Below are 21,192 nucleotides of genomic sequence, written 5' to 3' on the forward strand. Positions count from 1 at the left end.
ACTAAAGGGGACATTTCTGCGTTGTTCATATCGGTTCCGTTAACTTCGTTTCGCGCTTCGCTTTACTCGTCAGTTTGACTAACTCGTATACAGTGAGTTTTTTTTAATGCGAACATAGGAGTTTGCATGCAATGTAATTTCCCTATGTTCGATTTAAAAAAAAAACACATCAATCTATGAGGTGTGCGCGGTTCACATTCCCAAATGGCGCAACTTATGTGACTATGAACAGCAACTCTAATAGTCTTTATGCTGAAGAGCACTCTGTAAGATTTTTTTTAAGAAGCCATGTGAGGCCATAGCAACTTTAGGATACATTTTTCTTAAACTTACGATAACTTGACCTCACAGGCCACGCAGTAACACCACAACTCGTTGTGAACCAACCTTCAATTATTTGTAGGTCATGTGTACCTGGTATTCTACTAATTTGATTTATTCAATACATAAATGAAGAAAATAAATAAGGCAAACAACTACAATAAATGTTCAAAGTGTCCTCCTTGACGTTCTAAGCAATAACCTAACCGATTTCGTAATTAAATTGGACGGCGGTATTTTTAAAAATGTGACAGTTGTCAATTGTATCTACTACTCATTTGAACTACTCAATAGATTGATGTGTTTTTTTAAAAATCGAACATAGGGAAATTACAATGCACGCAAACTCCTATGTTCGCATTAAAAAAAAATTCACTGTATATGTTTGACTTGTAGGATTATGAATTCTGCGACCTAAGTTGGTATATCATGTTGGTACGTCTACTTGAAAAAAACTAAAATTCAACTGAAAGTGGAAATAGACTCCCTAATGGCCGTATGCACCGACAAATTGAAGCGGAGCTTAGTTTAAGCGTTGTTTAAAATCCATGGCAACCATTGTCACAATAATCGTTGCCTCGCTTAAATTTGTCGGTGCATACGACCATTAGTGTTTCTGTATAACTATGTATACCACGTGTTTAGTCTAACAACACTTACCAAAAATGGATATTAGATATATCAAACTTTTAATACAAAAGGCGTGATTGCGGTGAAATAACCCCGAATTTTCTCAAAAAAACTCACTGAAATATGGATAAATTATCCCATCGAATTGACACCACACACTATGAAATGAATAAATTAATTTTTTGACGGATATATACCTACCGATTGATGTAGCTGTTAAAACAATTTCCGTCGCAACGTGAAACGCGCGATGTTTAAATAGTCGTTAAGTTTTCTCCAATTTTCTGCGCGATTTTCTTAGATTTTCTTGCCGTAAGAACCTTATACACAGTGTTAGAAAAGTTTTAAAAAAAAGATGAATGAAATCGGTTTATGTGTTTTTTAATTAGAACTTGAAAATCCTTTGATGAATGGGTGGGTTGTACTAAATAAATAGAATCCAACATTGACATTGTGTAGATTCAATTAGGATCGTTGTTATACATGCGATCACAAATGAGTTGGTTTCGAGCTACCTTTGAAATTTTTGTTTACATGGGAAATCGTACTTAACTTGAACTTCCAAAGGCGACTCGACAGCAACTCATTTTTGATCGGCCGTTAGCATTGATGATTTTAAAAATCAGTTCTGCAAAAGGGCGCCAGAACCCATTAGCATCAATTCCTGTACGTGGTAAAAGTATCCTTTTATTATTCTAAAAGAGACGTGGTTCATTAATTCATTTGTTTACCATAAGGAGACAGAACTGTTTCAAATTGCATTGCATTTGTATGGTGCAAGTTTAATTGTCGGTATCATTTACCTACTCTGATGTGTCGGTGTATTAATTGATTATTATATAATTTGCATTCATCTTTAAGCAAACTTCCTGGAATTTCAATTAAAGGTATCCGGAGTTCACAAGGATCGTATTCTCATTGATCAAAGGACAAAGTAACGTTCAATGTGTTACCATTACAACGTAATTCAGTATTAACCAAAGACTACGAAATATATCGAGAGTCATATGAGTCAAACTTATTGAAACAGCCCAATTTCTAACAAACCGTATAGTTTTTTCATAAGGACATGAACAGTGTCGAGTGTCGACGCACTTACTGATTTTGTTTACTAAGTGGCCGAGCAAAGCGATGCAAGCTTTATAGGGAGTCGATGGTGTCCGTCTGTCTGTCCGTCCGTCCGTGAGCACGATAATTGTCAAACGCTTGGACCGATTTGGTTCAAACTTTGCAAAGTTGACCTATATGCCGCAAGTAATAAAAAATAAAATAAAATTCTTGATTTATTTGAGTGATCTGGAGATCATTCCCAATTGATAAACCTTTAATTCAAATTTAGTTCTGTTTGCGGATGATACGACAGTTCATATGAATCAAACAATGAAAGATTAGATTAAACACCAACATTCAAGAAGATGAAATATACCATTCTACGTTTAAATCAATTTAAGCGAGTTGTGAAGTGAGCATCACACGAAGAAAAATGGCGATTTTAACCGCAGTTGTTTGCGCTATGTAGTTTTGCTTTTGGTCGACAGAACCCACTCTCATTCAAAAATGTTTAGCATTTCAAAATGTGCAGCTGACTTGACGCACAAGATGAAAGCACAAGAGCGACCTATTTAGGTAACAGTTTGTGCCGATGTGTGTCGTATATTTTTTCAGCAGAAGTACTCATTCACAAATTATGAACAGATTAAAACGCGCAGATTAGGTACTTTACGCACGTAATGGTTGTGCTTTGTTTGTTTGATTTTATGCAGGTAGTTGGCGAAGTTTTACAATAGTAAGTTAGTGCGAAACTTTTACGTTCAAGGTGGATCTTGAACAACTCCTTGAAGAAATGCTTGCGCGAGTTCAGAAAGCACATAACGAGGTGACACCAAAGAGGTCTTTCTTTTATTGTATTTATACTTCTAATGTTTCGCTTCACCTTTTATTGAGCGAAGTACTTTACAAATAAGAAATTTACTTTATTTTATAGCAGATGTTTAATTGACATTTTAATTGGTTTGAATGAGTGTCCTTTGAACCGTAATGGTAGATAAACCGATCACTTTACCGGCAAGGGTAGATAAAGTGAAACAAATCATCATGCATTCTAATTAAATGCCGTTTCAGTCTTATTAAAAATGGGACGCGAAGCACGATATAAAATGGCTGCTGCTATAAGATAAAGTGTTGTGTTATACACACGACTATAAACGGCAACTAACCATCTCGTAAAAGTTAATTCAGTCGATGGTTAAAACATTCCTTTATCATCTTGTAAATAACTATTTGCACATGCGCGAATGCAGCTTTTGACATGTTTGATATAATTGATCGATTTGCTTTTATTAAAATCCTTTAGCTTTTGTTCTTGTTGCACCCAGCTTCCTGAAAATCAATAGCGCCCGTCCTTAATGTCCAAAGTATCCGTACATCAAATTTCAACACACTTGACCACTTTTAAAAAGAGTTAGAGCGCCCACGGAGGGCAATACAAAACTATATAGAATCTGACGATCCTTAATAAGAAAGTTGCTATTGCGCATACGCAAAACCAAATTTTAAAACTGATGACGGGTGTTAGAATTGTCTTTATGCCAAATGCCTATGTATTAAATTTCATTTAAATGCTTTCTTAAATAAGCAAGTTGGCATTACGCATACGCAAAACAACATTTTGAAAATGTCGTTAATTTTACTTATATTCGTAGTACATATAAAGTTTCATTTAAATATCTTCATAAATAAAAAAGTTAGCATTGCAGAATGCACATGCGTTAAACCAAATTTTTGACACTGCGCACGCGCAAAACCAAAAAATGTCAGTACGCACGAAATCCTTGGACCAAGCCCTTTCAAATGAGCCCTATATCACCCAAATCGGTTCAGTGGTGTAGAAGGAGTACGTGTGAACGGACGGACGGACGGACGACAAACTGCAGCCAATAGCGATTTTTCACTTTGAGGGAAATAGGCTAAAAACGGAGCATTGCATGAAACTTGTTACTGACTCATTTATTCATTTGATTAAATGTTAGTATTTTCATATCCAAAAGACATTGCGATATACTTCCATCAAACCGTTTAGCGCAGTTTTTTATATGCCGACTGAAAGTTAAAATTGATTTCTAACGGTTTCTGTTAACTTTTATGGAAGTTGTTTTAGAAAACCGGCAGTGAAATACACAGGATGCCGCTTTTAAAGCTTTTACGATGATTGCGTTGGTAGTTTACAGTAGTACGCATTAAATAATGGTCTAGAAATGTCATAAAATAATGGATATGATATGATGTTCTCAAAACTAGGTATTTTAAGAATGACTCAAATGCTGTTGTATTGTATGTTATAACAAGGGGGCGTAACAGCTTAAGGGGAGGTAGACACACGAGAGTTTATATTATCTTCCGTTCCCCTGATTTTGACGTCTTTCTATTGAGGAAAATGTAAAAAAAAGCAGTAAGCAAAAAGTAGTACCATTGAATTGTAGTAGTCATCGTATCAACAAAATCGATAATTTTATTATCTACGAATATGCTTGAGATTCCTCAATACGTAAAAATATATCATGAAAACATCAAAGCATTCCACTTTTACAAAATACCTACTTCACTACTTTCTCTATGAGAGTTGCTTATAGTTCGATTAGGAAAAGGTGCTTGCGAGAAAGCAATTATACGGATACCTAGTTTGTTAACTTTTTTATTAGAGTATTTTACTAAATAAAAAAAAATTTTATCTAACATAACGAGGTATTGACGACTATAGCAAACTTGTTATCTAATATTGTAATAGTTTTCCCGTGTCGAATTATGTATTAATGAAAACTTGAGCTGCGACCGCTCTCGCATGTTTTTGATAATGCATCATCTTTTGTAGCGCATTTCAACCAAATTTGGAAAAGTGTCTATCTAAGGGATGTGCTTGAACCAAAACTAATAATGCTAAGTGTACCTAAACCTCCCTTACGCTTCATAATAGCGGCCTAGGGTATGGAGAAAATATTATTATTATTCAACTACTCCTATACTCCAAGATATTGTAACGTAAATTTATTTAAATCTTTATGTAAAATTAATTATTAATAGGTATCTACAGAACTAACACTATTAACGGTATAAAACGATTCTTAAGTAGATTGATTTATAACAGTTCAATTCTATTTATCACTTACCTATTTCCTGATTTCCACATTTATTATTATAAGGACGAGACCGGATTTCATTATTTATCACTTCGAGGTCGATGTTAAGACTGAAACTAAACAATTTGCTTATATACCAAACAAAAAGTTTCTAGAGAAATTATGGAACATTAGCATATCATATATAGGTAGATGGAATGAGACACATCCGCTTTAATTCCTTATAGTCAGTGACTAATCCATTTAGTGACCTTATGGCGCCTCGGTAATGTTCTACACAATATCGAATTTCAGTAGGAAGTTTATAACTATAGGACTTAAATAATTTACGGTATGAGGGCTTTTTGTACGATATATTTATAAATAGCGGAACCAATGAAAATGAAGTTCTTATAATGTGTCACTGCGCAGTACGTAATCACTCATAAATAACATTTTCCTGCTAACCTACAATTGTGCAGTGTTTATGTTGGTGGTAGTTCTTTTCTTTTTGTCTAAGAGCATAGTAGTGAAGTTTGGACATTTTAACACAATGTAAAATAAAAGTGAGGTTAAGACTCCTTCAAACTTATAAGCAAAATTGAACACGCCCAGCACACACCGCAACTTAACTTTGCTATAAAAATGTTTTATACTTATAAACTTATATTGAGGAAAAATGGCCGTCTAACATATCGGAAATATCTAAACTTATACATACAAAATCGATAACGATTTCGTTAGGAACACTTCCAAAAGCCATTACTTTGATGTCCAAGAAGTTAATTTTTCAGGTGTCGTAATTTATGCGCTGATATAGTTGGCAGAAAACGTAGGCAAAATTCCTGGCCAAGTATGAAAAAAATACGAAATTAGTATCGAGGTATCTTTGAACATAAAGATAAAGAAACCAAATTTAGTTAAAAAAAAATCACATCCTCTAGTGTCGTAAGAGTGATAATCCCTATGTGTACTAAACAAGTGATAATTCTTTTTAATGTGCATTAAACATTCAAAAATAAACATACAAGGTACTGTCATAATTTTTGATGTTACAAAAGCTTGTTTACAGTCTGCTCTATATAGTCTGTATTTGTAATGATACGCACTACCATGTGAGTGCCCCCAAAGAAGTATAGCATAGGAAATGAGAGATTGGGTGCGTTCACCAGAACCAAACATGTTTGCGCTTTGATTACGTTTGCAAACACAAACTGTTTAGGCGCAGGTGAACGATAGGGTGCGTTTGCCAGAACCAACTGTTTGCAAACCGTTTGCGCTTTTTAGATAAATACGTTTACTAAACGCGTTGCTAGTTGTTAGTGTGGTGTCACACTATGCGTTTTTACCGCTCCCGCTAAAACGCTCCTGTTTGACGGGATGATAATATCACACGTTATTAAATGGTACCAGTCACATATATGCGTTTTCGCCGCACCAACCGGATGTAACCGCGTCCTGCTGCCGCTGCGCAGGATGACATGACAGCCCCAATGACATGAAATCACGTGTTGTTGCACGTTGGTTGTCATCCAGTTGTCACACTGAGCGTTGCAACCGGGTGTTTTGTTAGGTTTACAATGTTTGATGTCGGTTTATTCATCTAGTGCGTGCATGCAAAAACTGCACTGTGGGAAAAACAATCTAAAGAGTATGTAGACAAAAGCTGTAGGGAGAAATCATGGGTAGAAATTGAATTTTTGGACATTCGGTAATATACAAAAAATTTTTTTTCTCCAACCACCTGAATAAGACGCTATTTTGTGACAGTGTTCGGTACCTAAAATTGACGTTTTGCGGATTAATCGCTTTCACCATGGCAACTGTACAAAAAGTGGATACTTTTGGTCCTAGTACCAAAAAGAAATTGACCTTGAAAGTTGGCCAATTAAAAAATTACAATCACGGAGATATGTCACATTGACATCGTTTTACATTGCAGGTTGTAAGATATTTCTATACATACAAATCAAATATTTTTGCATATTTAATGCAAATAATGATGTTACCTATACGTATGTACCTGTATTGAAAATGATTTACGCTCGCTATTTTTATTTAAACCATGTGTAACGTAATTTACATATTCCGTGAACGTAATTTTAATACGTATACAACCCGCCGTCGCGCGTAACGCCATCTACTTAAGACCCATTGCACTATTATCTGTCATTTTGAAATCAAAATTTGAAAAAGTTAATTGCAATTAATTTTAATTAAAAAACTATGGTAAGTTTTTTATTTCAATACAAAATATAACAATATTAATTGTGTATACAATAAAATGACTGAAACTGATAGCGACATGGATTGCACTCCGGCAGAGATTATAGAAACGGCAGAACATGCTACCTCAAGATTTGCTCCCTACAAAATCGTGAGAGGTGAGAAGTAAGAAGTAAGAACGAATAGGTTATAAGTTAACCTAAAAACTAGAGTGGCATGACACGTGAGGACAAGAAAGCATCAGAAGTTCTTATACTAGTAGTGAAACTGTGACTGAATCTAAATTAGAATATAATTTGAAGTAAAGGGGGTTGGAGAAAAAATTTTATGTTTTATTCGTACAAAAAATGCGTTTTCGGGACTCGGAAGGTTGCTGGACTCCGCTAACGCGTCGTCCAGCAACTATCTTCCTCGTCCCGAAAACTGACATTTTTTGTACTAATGAAACAAATAACTATTCTTGTTCATTCGAATTTTTTCATAAAACTTCGCGAACCTATTAGTAGATTCTCGTCCGGAATTAAAAGGATCAATCTAATATTGACAATATATCTGCTTTCGCAATAGCCCCTTCGCCTCAAGCGCATAAACCATCTTTAACAATAATTGAGACATGACACTACTTAGACTGCCAAAATATAGCAAAAACGCATCCCGTTAAACCGGAATAGTGTGACAAGTAGATCTCATCCTGTCAAACCGCATCCGTTTTAGCGGGAGCGGTAAAAACGCATAGTGTGACACCACACTTAAACTGTTTGCAAGCGGACGCCATTTTTTGAATCGTAACTTAAACTCGCTGAAAATCACAAACATGTTTGTAATTTTGTAAGGCATGCATATTTGTTTAAACCATCGGCATATAGGTTTATGCGCGAAATTGGAGTAAATTACTAGTACCTATACATCACGACCAAAAATTGGATAATTGCACATTGCACACAATGCGCTTTAAAGTTGTAAGAGATAAATCGAATAATTTAATTATGAATGAAAAAGGGAGCATTCCATGTATGCAGGCTTATTCAAATTCGAGGGCCACCATGGGGATCTCGGGAACTGTAAGAAATAGAGGTTGGCAAAGTTGAGTAGTTTGATACTTAACAAAATGTCGTTTTGAAACAGAAAAAAATCCGACTACTTTCGGAGATATCCAGAAAAAAAATGACATTTTACAAAATCGTTTTTACCTGAGTTATTTAAAAAGATATTTCAAAATAAACGGCGCATAATTGTGACCACTTTTTTCCATATACAAGATGCTAGTTTTAAATTTTTAGTCTGACGTTTCGTCTCCGGTTAACCATCATCAGCTTTGTTTTTTCTTATGGAAGTCATTTTTACTTTTTGTGTCATTTGATAGAGCTTTTTCCTATCAACTTCAGCCTCCCTTTGACGAATGTCAAATTTGAAATACTCGGCGAGTAATAACTTTGTAGTGAAATCGTTCCACACCAAACTTCTCTTCGAATCTAATTAGGGTACATTATTCGTATAGGTACTAATAATTAACACAAGTATCTCTATAACCTATAACTGATACTGGCTGAGTGCTCTCGATTTCATTTGGACTTGTACTGACCCCTTCATATGCGGTTTATGAAGGCTCCAAAACGGCATGAACGATTTGCTCGTCTCCTAGTAGATTGCTGGCCATTAAACCCTGCCTTGCAACACTATAACCACAGATATACGTCGTATATCTGTGCTATAACTATACGTTTTTCACCCATACAAATCTTAAATCTTTCCTTAAAATGAAACAATCTGAAAATAAAAATTTCTCATAAAGCAGGTACAATTTATGGATAAAAATATTTACTCAAGGATCCAGTGAATATGCATTTAATACTCCAATCTTGATTTTCTATAGGACAATTCAATTCATCTCGTATAGCAGGATGTATTTAAACTGTAGAAAGGTTGCCATATTTTTATTGAAATGTACAAAAAGAATACAAAACGGTTTTCTCAAAATTCACTCAAATTAAATTTGACGTGTGGTTTCCAGGCAAATTGCGCGCTTAGAACAAATGCGCATGCCCGATCAACATGTTTGTGATTTTCAGCGAGTTATGATTAAAAAAATGGCGACCGCTTGCAAACAGTTTGACAATTAGCAATGCGTTCAGTAAATATGCTTATATAAAAAGCGCAAACGGTTTGCAAACAGTTGGTTCTGGTGAACGCACCCAATGACTCATCGCAAAGTATGCTGTCCGTAAAACATCACTTGAACCAGAGTTTCTTAAATTACGTAATGCATAAGTGCTTTTACTTAATTTAGTGGCCAGAACCTGCGTATGATTACTCCAACAGAACTTAGAATCTAAGTTAACACCTATTTACATGCAAATGATTTATTTGAAACCAGTCAGAGGCCTTCAATTGTGCTTCTTCAATTTGTTGAACAGCGTTTGTTAAGCATTTGTTTTTTGTAATAACCGTTGTATCATCTGCAAATATGATTTCACGGATATTATTTGTAATTACACAGTTAGAAAAATTATTTGTATATATTAAGAAAAATAATGGGCCTAAAATGCTACCCTGTGACACACCGACCTTTATAGGGAGTCTATTCGATTCACCTTTAAAATTCACAATTTGAAATCTGTGATCTAAATATGATCGAATAAGTTTAACACTATTCGTATGAAAATTGTATGCTTCCAATTTATTTATTAAAGTTTTGTGGTTTACACAATCGAAGAAATTACCCTACTTAAGATTCAATGAGCTGCTATTGATTTACATTCAATTAGCGTATATGCGAGCACTTTGTCTCGGAGGCTTGCATATTGCTTATATAGTAAACAACATCGTTCTAGAATGTTGTCGAGTGCTCCCGAACGCTTCCGAATGTTCTAGAACAAACACATCCGCCTTAGTTTCTTATCGCCGATAACTAATGATAACTAATTTTAATGACGCTAGATGTCTATCGGTATTTCTAGAATATTCGCTACAATATCTTTTTTTTAAAGCCGTATCAAAAAAAGTGTTGTTCTTAAATAGTCCATTTCTTTCTGTTATTTCCACGGCCTTAAACCTCTTGTTTGTTTAAACAAAATGTGCCAACTTCTTAACAGAACAGCTTGCTAGCTCAACTCTTCACCGTTTAACGTCTTTGCGCGCTTTTTCTTACTTTTGTGTGTGTACTTATTACTAATAATTCATACATTGTCTAAAGTCACAACACAACGCTCCTTATTCATTCCAAACGAAAGAATAAGCATGACATTTTCCAACTTATCGTAGGTAGAGGGTCGGCTACCCTGTCAATGGCTTCTTTTTGTCGACGGCCTGTGAGCAGCTGTGAGGTGGGTCAGGTTCTACTTTGACAGTCTTAATATTAACACAATTTTAGTGTTTAAATCTGTGATATTAATTAATCATAATGGTAGAAACCCTGATTTTTTTGACATAGGTATTGATACTTCATCCTAAGTCAACCGGCTTTATGGCTCAGTGGTAGAGCGTTGGGGTATAAATTCGGAGGTCGTATGTTCGAACCTGGGTTGAGGTGAATTTTTCATCTGTGGTAGAGATGGAAATTACCTTAGACCAGTTCCGAGCATTATACCGGCTACTCCGAATTAGGTTTTCCTGCAGTTTTCCTAATTCGTAAGGTAAATACCGGAGTAGTACAAAACAACTGAAGACCTTCTGCAGAGGCACCTCTAAAAAAAAGCATTATGCGGGTCACTCTGTAATTGGGCGCAAGCCTGTTGAGAGCCCAGAACAAAGAGGGATTAAATTAAAAAAAAAAGTCGCCAACGTACGCAGGTACGCACAGTCGCACATAGGTACATACAGACGGGAAAACATTGTGTTCTTTAAAAATTGCTTAAAATGATCTAAATGAAATTTTAACATATCCAAAAAAACGATGATTGCAATAGCCATCTAGCTCAAAGGAAGCTAAAAATCTGATTTTAATCCACGATATTGTTTTAACATAGGTACATTGTTACAGTCTGCATATAGATATACCTACTTACCCCACTCACGCTCTAACTGATTCAGAAGAATGTTAGTGTATAATAAGGTTTAATAATTTAATATCAATTTTACAAAATTAGGTTGATAATGACCTCACATTTTTAAATATACCTACTTGCTACAACAATTTGTCTAAATATGAGCTTAACGATGATTACCTATGACCTATGAAATCATTTAGGTACCTTCGACATTATTAAGTGAGTTTATTAATCCAATTAAGTGTAGACATTATAGCGACTAAAATAGCTTTTTCGTGCAGAACCAAAAGCTGTATGTAACACAGCATTGAACTCATTATAATTTCTCGTAAATTTTGTGGTAGACATTTTTTTCACTACTAGCGTAGCCTCTGATGACATTATTATTAACTTTTTTCCACTTCCACGTTCTCGGCAGTTGTTCAAAGTGGTTAATAATGTGGTCATTATTAACTAGTAATCAATAATAACTAGTTCACCCCTCCTCCTTCCCCTCTCCCCGTACTTTGATGAGGACAGAAAGAAGGGCAATAGTTGGTAGAAAACGGTTCCTTTCGTTGAGACCTTTAATTAGAATACAATGAGAGATACAATTAATTTTTAACCCCTCCCCCCCCCTCCTCAGGCCCTGTTGCTCACTGATCTTGAAAAACAGTCGCACGGGAAAGTTATAGTTTGTGCAAGCCAATTTATTTCGATGAGACCTTTCATTAGAATACCATGAAGGGTAGAACCCCCCCTTCAAAAGTGTAACTTGGCACCACTAAAGGCATGTCTATTCCAAGTCTGACACCGAATGGTTGTCGTATGTGAAAGTTAAGCACGTTTTACTTTCAACAACAGCATCTCAGGAAATAATTCATGCCCCCCCATGGCAGCGAAATTTGATGGTCGTCTGGCACACCTTGAAGGTATAGGCTACCTACTGCAAAAAAATCCAGGCCTCTAGCACCATTCCCCTAGAAGTAGTTCAAAACGGTAGAAGTAGGTTCGGACAGACAGAGCACAGACGGACGGACGGGCGAACAAAACGCAAACAATAGCACATTTTTTTTAATTCTTAAAAAATGCGCTAAAAATAAATAAGTTATGATTAAAAACGAACCACAATTTTTTTAGAGAAATTCTGAAAGCAGAAATCGTAGCACACTGAACAACTGTCGTCAATAGTTTTTTTATTAAACCACAATAAGGGTTGATTTTTAAGGGTTAAAATATTCCGAAATAATGTTCCAAAGCCTCTAACAATCATTACTCAACTCATCTGAACCAAATTTTACCCACATTAAGTTTTAATATGTAGTTTTATGGGTTTTGGCAAAGAGGGGTAGTTTTCACCCCTAAAAAATGAAGAGCGCCCATCGGCATAATATGGAGTTTGAAGTAGAGGGTAAGTTGAACTTAATCCCAAATTTTAATGCAAATCTATGCATTTTGAAAAAATGGTCAGGTTTTATACTATTTTAAGTTTCGTTTCCTGGACTAATAAAGCAGTTTTTTATTCTTGAATTGCCTTTATCAATAATTCAATATAATAATATGATCCATTTTAAAGACACAAAACAATATTTGACAACAACACATTTTTAAATCGCTTGAAAAATACGTTAGAATGGACATCTCTACTCGATTACATCACAACGCGGTCTGCGCGGAGCAAGTAACAAGTACAAATTGTGCACAACCCTTGTGCAGGTAAAGCGCATTTTTTAAACACCCCTACGAAATTTCTTCCATAAATAAGAAAGAAATTTATCCATCGGAAAACCTTTAAGCGAGCCTTTGAGTGTATGCTTTCCAAGTAACCATATTTAAAGATGAATAATATTTTGACGCATGTCTGGCCATGTGATTTCATGGGAATCGTGCTATTGTTTGCGTTTGCGACAGACAGACAGCAATACAAAATTATAAACGAACACTAGAAAGAAGGTAATAGACACTTTGCAATACAACCAATGGTTTCTAAGATACTTAACGAACAACAATTTCAGTAAAATAGCACATTCTCTATTTTCACTCAAAAATCTCAGACAATTATTTTTAAATTCAAAACATAAAAATTCGTTAAGCCGCTTGTGAGCAAGAGGCGAAGGGTGCACTTTCAAACTTGTTTTTTGATTTTGATAGTCCTTATGGACATTTCACGCCTGAACGAGAATATACAAACATGAAATAATTTTTAATTTCCGATCGTAGTTCCGGAGCCTTTGTGACTCAAGACAGACATCAAGAGCGAAAAAGTGCACTAAAAAATAATGCCCTTGAGTCTTGACTTTAAATGTTTATAGGCATATTTTGAAATATACTATTATAAATTATAAAAATCTTTAATCATTTAGATTTTAGACCGTTAACTTACATGAAATGTTTTAGGCCAGCGATTGTCAACCTGGGGGTCACGCGTAGATTTTTGAGGGTCGCGGTAGGTACAGGAGATAATTTCGATTTCAATTCCGAATTCAACAGAATGCAAAGTGCATAAGAAAGTTGAGACGGAAACGTCGTTTAGTAGTAATTAAAAATTACATAGTCAGCTACAACCGTGGGGTCTTCCGCTCCGAGACGCCTGGTAGTGATACCACACGAACTCGCCTGTTGTCTCGAGAACATCGCTTCAATTTGTGTGATGTGGTTAATTTATTTAGTTTCAAAATGAGCAAGCCATCAAATCTGTTTGGATTTTTAACGACATCTGGAAGTGCTAAAGACAATAACAACATAAATCGCTCAATGTCAACATTTAGTTTTTTTGTTAATTATTAAATTTTTGTTAAATTGTCTACAGCAGAAGGAATCAAACATTACTAACTCGACATCCAGTAATAACCCAGGCGTTAGTGTTGAGGGCAATACAAATTGTTTCATTACAATCAATGTTAATGTTTGAAATAAAGAATTACAGCCAAATTTATGTTGGGGTTTTTAATTAATTGTGTGAAGATGTCAAATTTGATGTATACAAATAACAGTCCGGTAAGTGTTGCTTAGCGACACTTACCGGCTCTGATGCTGTCTCACCTACCGGACTCAAAATGATAGTGTAATCAAACATCTACCCATTGAGTTAGAAAACTAATGGAGGGAATCAAATGCTTGGCAAGACGTAGACCACGGGAACCAAAAGTGGCCTCTAACTGTGATTAAAGTACCACACCACTTCCGTTATCATTAGCGTCTCACTTCAGTGGCGTAGAGATATAATTTTCTTTCCACTAATAGGAATAATAACAAAAAAAACGTATAGAAGGAGTAAAATACATGATCGTGGTAAAGTAAACAAAATAGACAAGGATGGGAAAGTATGCAGATTTAATATAATCATTGATTACAAATCTAAATATACATCGATGTGTTCCATTAGTATAATTAAGGCCAGTTTACTATAGCCACTACAACTTGACAACTCCCATTAAATTCACTGTGTTGATCAATAGCTACAATTGATTGGTTGGTCTCAGGTTCATTACAAGTTTTGATAGTACCTACTGCATATTTCCATATTTGACGAGATATTTGATGAACATTTTCTGGTGCAACCTTTGGTCGAAATCACAGTCAATGAAGCGTTGTGAGCACAAAAGTAAATTTCGAGAGCTGTTCTTGAGATATATTTACAAATGTAATATTACTATTTTGCTCGAAGTACCGGTTCGTTTGGAAAACTAAGAAACATAAACTAGGTACCTACAACCTCGCCTACAACATGATAAATGACATGTCTTACCGATGAAAGGAAATGCCCTGTTTCTTCCCTTTATGAGAAATTTTTCATGATACGCAGCTAATCATTCTCAATTCACAAAATTGCGTGATAAAAACACTATGAGGCAGTTAGTTATTTATATAAACCAGAGCACAAACCGATCCGAAATTATTAGGTACTTTAAAATGGCAAATTTAATAAAATTTGAATTTGGTGGAAAACTGACAGTGACAGGACCCGCGTTTTCATATGTCAAATAATGTCGGCCAAAATGTACCTTCACGGGAACCTATCCACGCGAGTGGCCTCTATCTGTGGCAACTTCCGTCTACAAAAATGCTTACCCCCTCTACCATTATATTCCCTCAATTAGTTTTCTAACTCAATGCATCTACCGGACAGTATGAAATAAAAGTTTTTTTGTGTCTCCCTGCTTCAAAGCTTTGTTTTCTGTAGCCAAATTAGTCCAGAAAGTTATGATTTGCTGTCCTAGGCCGGCAAAAATATCACTAAAAATTGGTTGGTGGTACTGATTTAATTTGCAATGACAGTTCTAAATTTAAATTAAATTGTTAGAATGATAGGCATATTTTTTGTGCAAATTCCATTTTAAGCACTTTATGGCTTGGTAACATAGTAATACGTACCTATATGTAAATGCGGTAGGTAAGTACCCTAATCAAGAATTGTAAGTTTCACTTACAAGTTTTCGTTTAGTGCGGTTATGACACTTGTACATGTTTACCGATGGTAAACTTACGGTTTATGACAAAAAACAGAGAGCTAATTGAAAATATAGGAAATTGAAGTTTACCTACTTCCACACTCGATGCCAGGAATGCCAACAAATGGTTTCGCATGTAAATTAACGCAGTCAAAAAACACAACACTAAACGGATGAAGAGTAACGACACTATATGATTTGTAATTATTATTATTTCTGCCATTGTTAACATTAAACTGTATACATTATTCCATAAATTATATATCTACAAGCAAGTATATTTCTCTGAAGATGACAGTTTCCGAAAAGGAGGTGTACGCATATGAAAACGATTTCTTGTCGATATCTATGCTCATATCTATGATGAAAATTTCCGACATCAGTTACTTCCGTGTAGTAAGACCATAATAATCAAACGACACTGCATACACCAAATTGTAGATTTGCACGAAGCAATCATCGGCCCTCTTGCTGCTCTCCTCGTAATCGACAGCCAACGAGAAGTAGATATCCAAACAAACTTGTTATCATTCTTATATGTAATGCAATTAATATGATAAATCAATTTGCAAATGAAAACATTGCAACCCAATTCCCAAAATAGGTGTAAGCCCTAAGCACTAGCTGAAATTGAAATAAATTTCAAGGTTATGTTTCCCATTGAAATCAACTTACTACTTATTAGTTTTAGCGCAGCTTCTTTTAAATGTTATGAACTTCTTAAGACTGCGCTAAGCGTTTTAGAAATTTGTAATAATAATTAAATTAACGTAAATGCTTTGTTTATTCATTTAATCACAATTAATGAATAAACACTGGTAAATATCGACGCTATATTAGTGTGACGTCAGAGCGCCATCTTGTTGCGGTAGGTTAGTTGTCTTTATCCAAACAAACTTTTATACCATGTAAATTCCCATAAGAGTTTTTAGAAAATTTAATTTTGCATCAATTAGGGTATTGATATATTGAGATTTCACGCTATTAGTTACAGTTTTTTGTGTACAACATCATTCATGTGCAAAACCGTTCATTTTTGTAAGTTTAGAATAGAAATATAGCAAATTGGTAAAACTAACCTCAATATTCTTATTGTAGAATTTATTATATACATTATTGATGGCGGAGAAATACGTTATTTCTATTACGATGGTGGCTGCATTCTTTAAAGAAAACATGAAGCAGCTTCACCGTGGTGAAAATTCGTACAAAAGTTGCAACGTACTTACGATGAATTTCGATGCAACTGTTGATCCTGCCGTCTTGAAGGGGAAAGTGAAAGCAAGTATGAAAGGGCTGACATACTCTGTTGAGGTGTGTTTCATTCTATGTAGTACCTAATACATCTTGTATATATTTATTATCCATAGGTATCGATTAACTTGCAAGATAATTACATTGAAAATGCCACGTGTAGCTGCCCTCGAGGACAAGCAGTGTGTCATCACATGGCAGCCCTGTGCATACATGCACATAACAATGTGAGCATCACGGACAAAGAGTGTGCATGGAATAAGAAAAAAGGAGGCGGTGAAGAAAATGTGAAAACATTAAAAGAACTTTACCCTTCGAAGCACGGGGTGTATGAACCAATTAATGGTGAAGTATCTGACGATGTGGTTCAAATGTTTCATAGAAGTTTAGGGCATGGTAATGCAGTTGGCTTTTCATGGTTGTTGCAACCGCATGTTTGCCACAGCGCAATGGAGTTTCTTCCCATTATAGATGAATTAGTTTTCAACAAGGAGTATTTGGAAACGTCTAACAAAAGATATTATATTGAAGAAAGGTGTCAATTAACACCAGAACAAATTACTTGCGTGGTAAAAAATACGGTAGGCCAAGCCAATAATGCAAATTGGTTAATGGCACGAAAAAATCGTATCACTGCAAGCAATTTTGGTGTGATACTAGCGGCAATTCACCGTAATCGCTTTCCACCATCCCTTTTTAAAAGATTGATGGATGGCTATGACCTCACGTCAGTACGAGCAGTCCAGTGGGGCAAGGAAAATGAAAAGTCTGCTATAGATACATTCACGTCTGCTTTTACTGAAATGAATGTTACACCTACAGGGCTGTGGTTAGACAAGTGTGGCTTTTTAGGAGCCTCGCCTGATGGGCTAGTTGGAGACAACTCTATATTGGAGGTGAAATGCCCATACAAGTACCGCAACACCAGTTTGCAACAAGCCCTGCGAAACGATAAAACATACATTATTTTTAAGGAAGGAGAAGAGTCGATGATAAATGTTGAACATGAATATTACCATCAGGTACAGGGCCAACTGCATTTGTCAAATAGGGATGCATGTTATTTAATTATTTGGACTCCCAATGAATGTGAAGTGGCTTATATTGAAAAAGACCCAAATTGGGGTGACAATCTTATTTTATTAAAAAGTTTCTATTTAGAAAAGTTTATACCTTATCTGTCAGGTATGGAAAGATAAGATATTAATGTGTAAATATAGTTAAGTTTTAGGTTTATTTTTATATTTTTAAGTTAGCTAATTAAGAATAGGCTAATGGCCTAGAATAAAAATATTTGTAGTGTTTTTTTTATTAATATAGTATATGTAAATATCTGCTGCAATATGGAAATCATCTATTATACTTCTAAAATAAAATCCGAAGTTTTTCTCCAAAAGATTTATTACAAAATACAATACAAAATATAAAATCTGTCTAACCCTTTCCTGGTTAGAATCAAGACTTAACTTAAAATTGAAGACACACTTTTCATCCTTCCATCCAGACGAGTTTTATGACAATAAATAATCCCTTGTCAGTCATTCTAATTAAATATTACCAAATAAGCAAACGAAAAATACAATATATACATACAAATTAAATTAATACAATAATAGTACTCGGTTCGTAGTGTTTGGCCAAAACGCTTGATACTGCCTATCTCGAACGATTCCTAATAGTTGCGCGTAGTTAATAATATAGTTCACCTGTGAGTACAGGGTGTACCGTAACAACTGCTATTTATTACCTTATACTAACTATTAATTCTATGAGGACCTAGACCAGTAATACATAATTAATTCTACCCTAAACTGTACACCTTATTACCTACTTACTAATATTAAAAATAAAATGAAATTTTAATCATCAGCCACTAAGAAATATTGCTCCACTTCTCTAATTAAGGGATATTGTAAGTTTGTTAAGGCTCCAACTGTTTGGAAAACCTCCTCTGCATAGGGAATCAATTTAGAAGGAATAAAAGACAAAATCCGATACACTTTCATGCGGCGGATGGCACGTTCTACATGAATGCGTGCACGTGCAATACATTCTGTCTGCCTAATTTGTTCCGGTGAAAATTGTGCTGTACTTAAAAAAGGTGGGATGTTTAGTGCCACTCCAGGTGGTAATAAATCTCGAATAAGAAACCCTTTATCGGCCAAAATCAAATCACCCGGTACCATTTGATCGAGGATTCCGCTGTGCTGGACTATTTTTTTATCAGACGTTGAACCTGGATAAAGACCGCTTATATAAGTTATAACACCATTGGGTGCAACACCTACAAAAAGATTCAATAAATATATTGATTTTCCCTCCATAGTGCATATGAATTACCTATAAGACCTTTGCAGGTATTCCTATGTTTATAGGCACTGTATGTGACTCGTTGCGTAGCCATTGAGCTCCGTGGGACAGCGGTGAAAATATCTGTGCAGTCTATAATAATTCGGCAGTTTGTAAAAGTACTGCAACAATTTGGCAAGCACGTTCTATTTTTCTCCCTAGCTGGGATGGTGTTCATTAGTTTTTTAAACAATATCTGATGAAGAACATGAATCCATGTAATTACAATATTTGATACAGTAGCCTGTGAAATACCAAATCGATAGGCTAGGTCTAAATGCGGAGCATTTTGTCGCAACTTCATAAGGGTAAGGAGCAACTGATCCTTGCGATTCAATTTTTCCACATTCCAATGGAAATAATAATTTATTTTCAAATTGCTAACTAAGTTATACACACTTTCAAAAATTTCTTTGCTGGGTAATCCAGTGTATAACAATACCAGTGTATTGTGGTCTGCAATGCTGTCAAAACTCATGCGGTTGGAGAAATACTGTAGTTGTCTCTTTTGCGCATTAATTTCTTGTAATAAGAAATAATTTTCTGCATCCACCACAGCAGAATCACTTGACACAAAGACTTCTTGGGATGTGCTTGGTTGTGACTCGTCCAATATGGAGGCTTGCCATGAGGTGCTTGGCTGTAGCTCATCCAATGCCGGAACTTGTCTGGATGCGGTTAGTTCATGGGATGTGCTTGGTTGGGGATCGCCCCATGCGGAGGCTTGCAGTGATTTGCTTGGCTGTAGCTCACTTGATGCAGGAACAGGTTCAGACGTTTCATTATCTTGTACTTTTGACCTATAACATTATGTAAATATACATAACTTTGATTAAACACACTTCAACTTACTCTATGTCTCTTGAATCCGTACATCTACATTTCTTTTCTGGAGATGAGAACGCAAATCGTTTCTCACGATTATATTCAAATAATTTTGGGCCATTTTCTTTCCGGCCATCTGGAAAATGGCAACTGCATAAAAAGGCACCACTACCTGGTTCGATACTGCGCCTATAATATTTGTGATTTTAGACAGTTTAAAACAACATACTGCAAAAAGACGTACCTAACAAGTTGTTTCCATTTGGCCCTTAAACGAGGTTCTGTGGGAAACTTAAAAAATCTGCAGGTTTCTCGTTGATTGTAATGGTTACAACCCGGAGCCCAACATAAAACCATTATCACCCTCTTGTTAATTAATACTTTCCAAAATCCGAAAGTGTTAATATTTTAAAAACACGATCGTAAAATAGGTACAACTAAGTTTTTGTACTAATCACCGCGAAAATTTTGAGGTTAATTTGAATAAACACAATATTCAATGTTTTTAACACTGGAGGGAATGAAATGAAATTTTTAACATAATGTTTAAGGTACTCTCTTCAAGTTTCAACACTTTGTAACTGTTAAAAACACGACAATATTTATAAAATCAGTTCAATAATGTTCACTCATAAGACAAAGCATGCAGATCAAACGTGTTTGGATAATTGGACATGACCTTCCATAACAAAAATGGCGTGTGACGTCATCACTAATATAGCGTATTGACCATATATATAAGAGAATATATATATTGACATGCTTGTGCTACCAACTGCCAACTGTCTGTGCTACCAACATAACATCGAAATATTGGAAATTTGAATGCAAGTATGACGGCTTATAATTATAGGAGGTAGAAATATAAATTTTAAAATGAACGTTGTTCCCTCAAATTTTTTACTTCGACACAAAAAATCTTGTGTATTACACGTCCATAAAAATGTTTTGCGAGTATTCGTATTGCAGGCCTCAGCTCCGCTTCGGCCTGCAACCTTACTCACACTCGCAAACATCCATTTTCTGGACTTGTGATAGGTACAAATAACTATTCCGTGC

The 21,192-nt window shown here is 35.3% G+C and overlaps 3 protein-coding genes across 3 annotated transcripts in view; 2 read left to right on the forward strand and 1 right to left on the reverse strand.

The window, feature by feature from the left end:
* LOC116163058 overlaps positions 1-21,192 on the forward strand; it is an 87,933-nt gene that overhangs the window by 51,968 nt on the left and 14,773 nt on the right. The gene's annotated exons all lie outside the window — the stretch shown is intronic.
* LOC116162687 lies at positions 16,606-18,209 on the forward strand. Its single transcript, XM_031476359.1, has 3 exons — positions 16,606-16,743; positions 16,804-17,019; positions 17,076-18,209. The coding sequence occupies exons 2-3, from the start codon at positions 16,825-16,827 to the stop codon at positions 18,156-18,158; spliced, it is 1,278 nt and encodes a 425-aa protein (XP_031332219.1). The 5' UTR covers positions 16,606-16,743; positions 16,804-16,824; the 3' UTR covers positions 18,159-18,209.
* LOC116162686 lies at positions 18,371-20,538 on the reverse strand. Its single transcript, XM_031476357.1, has 4 exons — positions 20,378-20,538; positions 20,161-20,322; positions 19,300-20,108; positions 18,371-19,243 (listed from the first exon to the last, which is right to left on the reverse strand). The coding sequence occupies exons 1-4, from the start codon at positions 20,488-20,490 to the stop codon at positions 18,819-18,821; spliced, it is 1,509 nt and encodes a 502-aa protein (XP_031332217.1). The 5' UTR covers positions 20,491-20,538; the 3' UTR covers positions 18,371-18,818.

This window comes from Photinus pyralis, unplaced genomic scaffold (genome assembly GCF_008802855.1).
Source record: "Photinus pyralis isolate 1611_PpyrPB1 unplaced genomic scaffold, Ppyr1.3 Ppyr1.4_LG2, whole genome shotgun sequence".
NCBI lineage: Eukaryota > Metazoa > Arthropoda > Insecta > Coleoptera > Lampyridae > Photinus > Photinus pyralis.

Bases quoted from the DNA above. Each gene is read 5' to 3' on its own strand.
- LOC116162687 (XM_031476359.1), top strand. From the start codon at position 16,825: ATGGCGGAGAAATACGTTATTTCTATTACGATGGTGGCTGCATTCTTT. The intron at 17,020-17,075 runs GTGTGTTTCATT...TATTATCCATAG, and splicing joins GGCTGACATACTCTGTTGAG to GTATCGATTAACTTGCAAGA.
- LOC116162686 (XM_031476357.1), bottom strand. From the start codon at position 20,490: ATGGTTTTATGTTGGGCTCCGGGTTGTAACCATTACAATCAACGAGAA. The intron at 20,323-20,377 runs GTACGTCTTTTT...CAAATATTATAG, and splicing joins AAATGGAAACAACTTGTTAG to GCGCAGTATCGAACCAGGTA. The intron at 19,244-19,299 runs GTAATTCATATG...ATCTTTTTGTAG, and splicing joins TACCTGCAAAGGTCTTATAG to GTGTTGCACCCAATGGTGTT.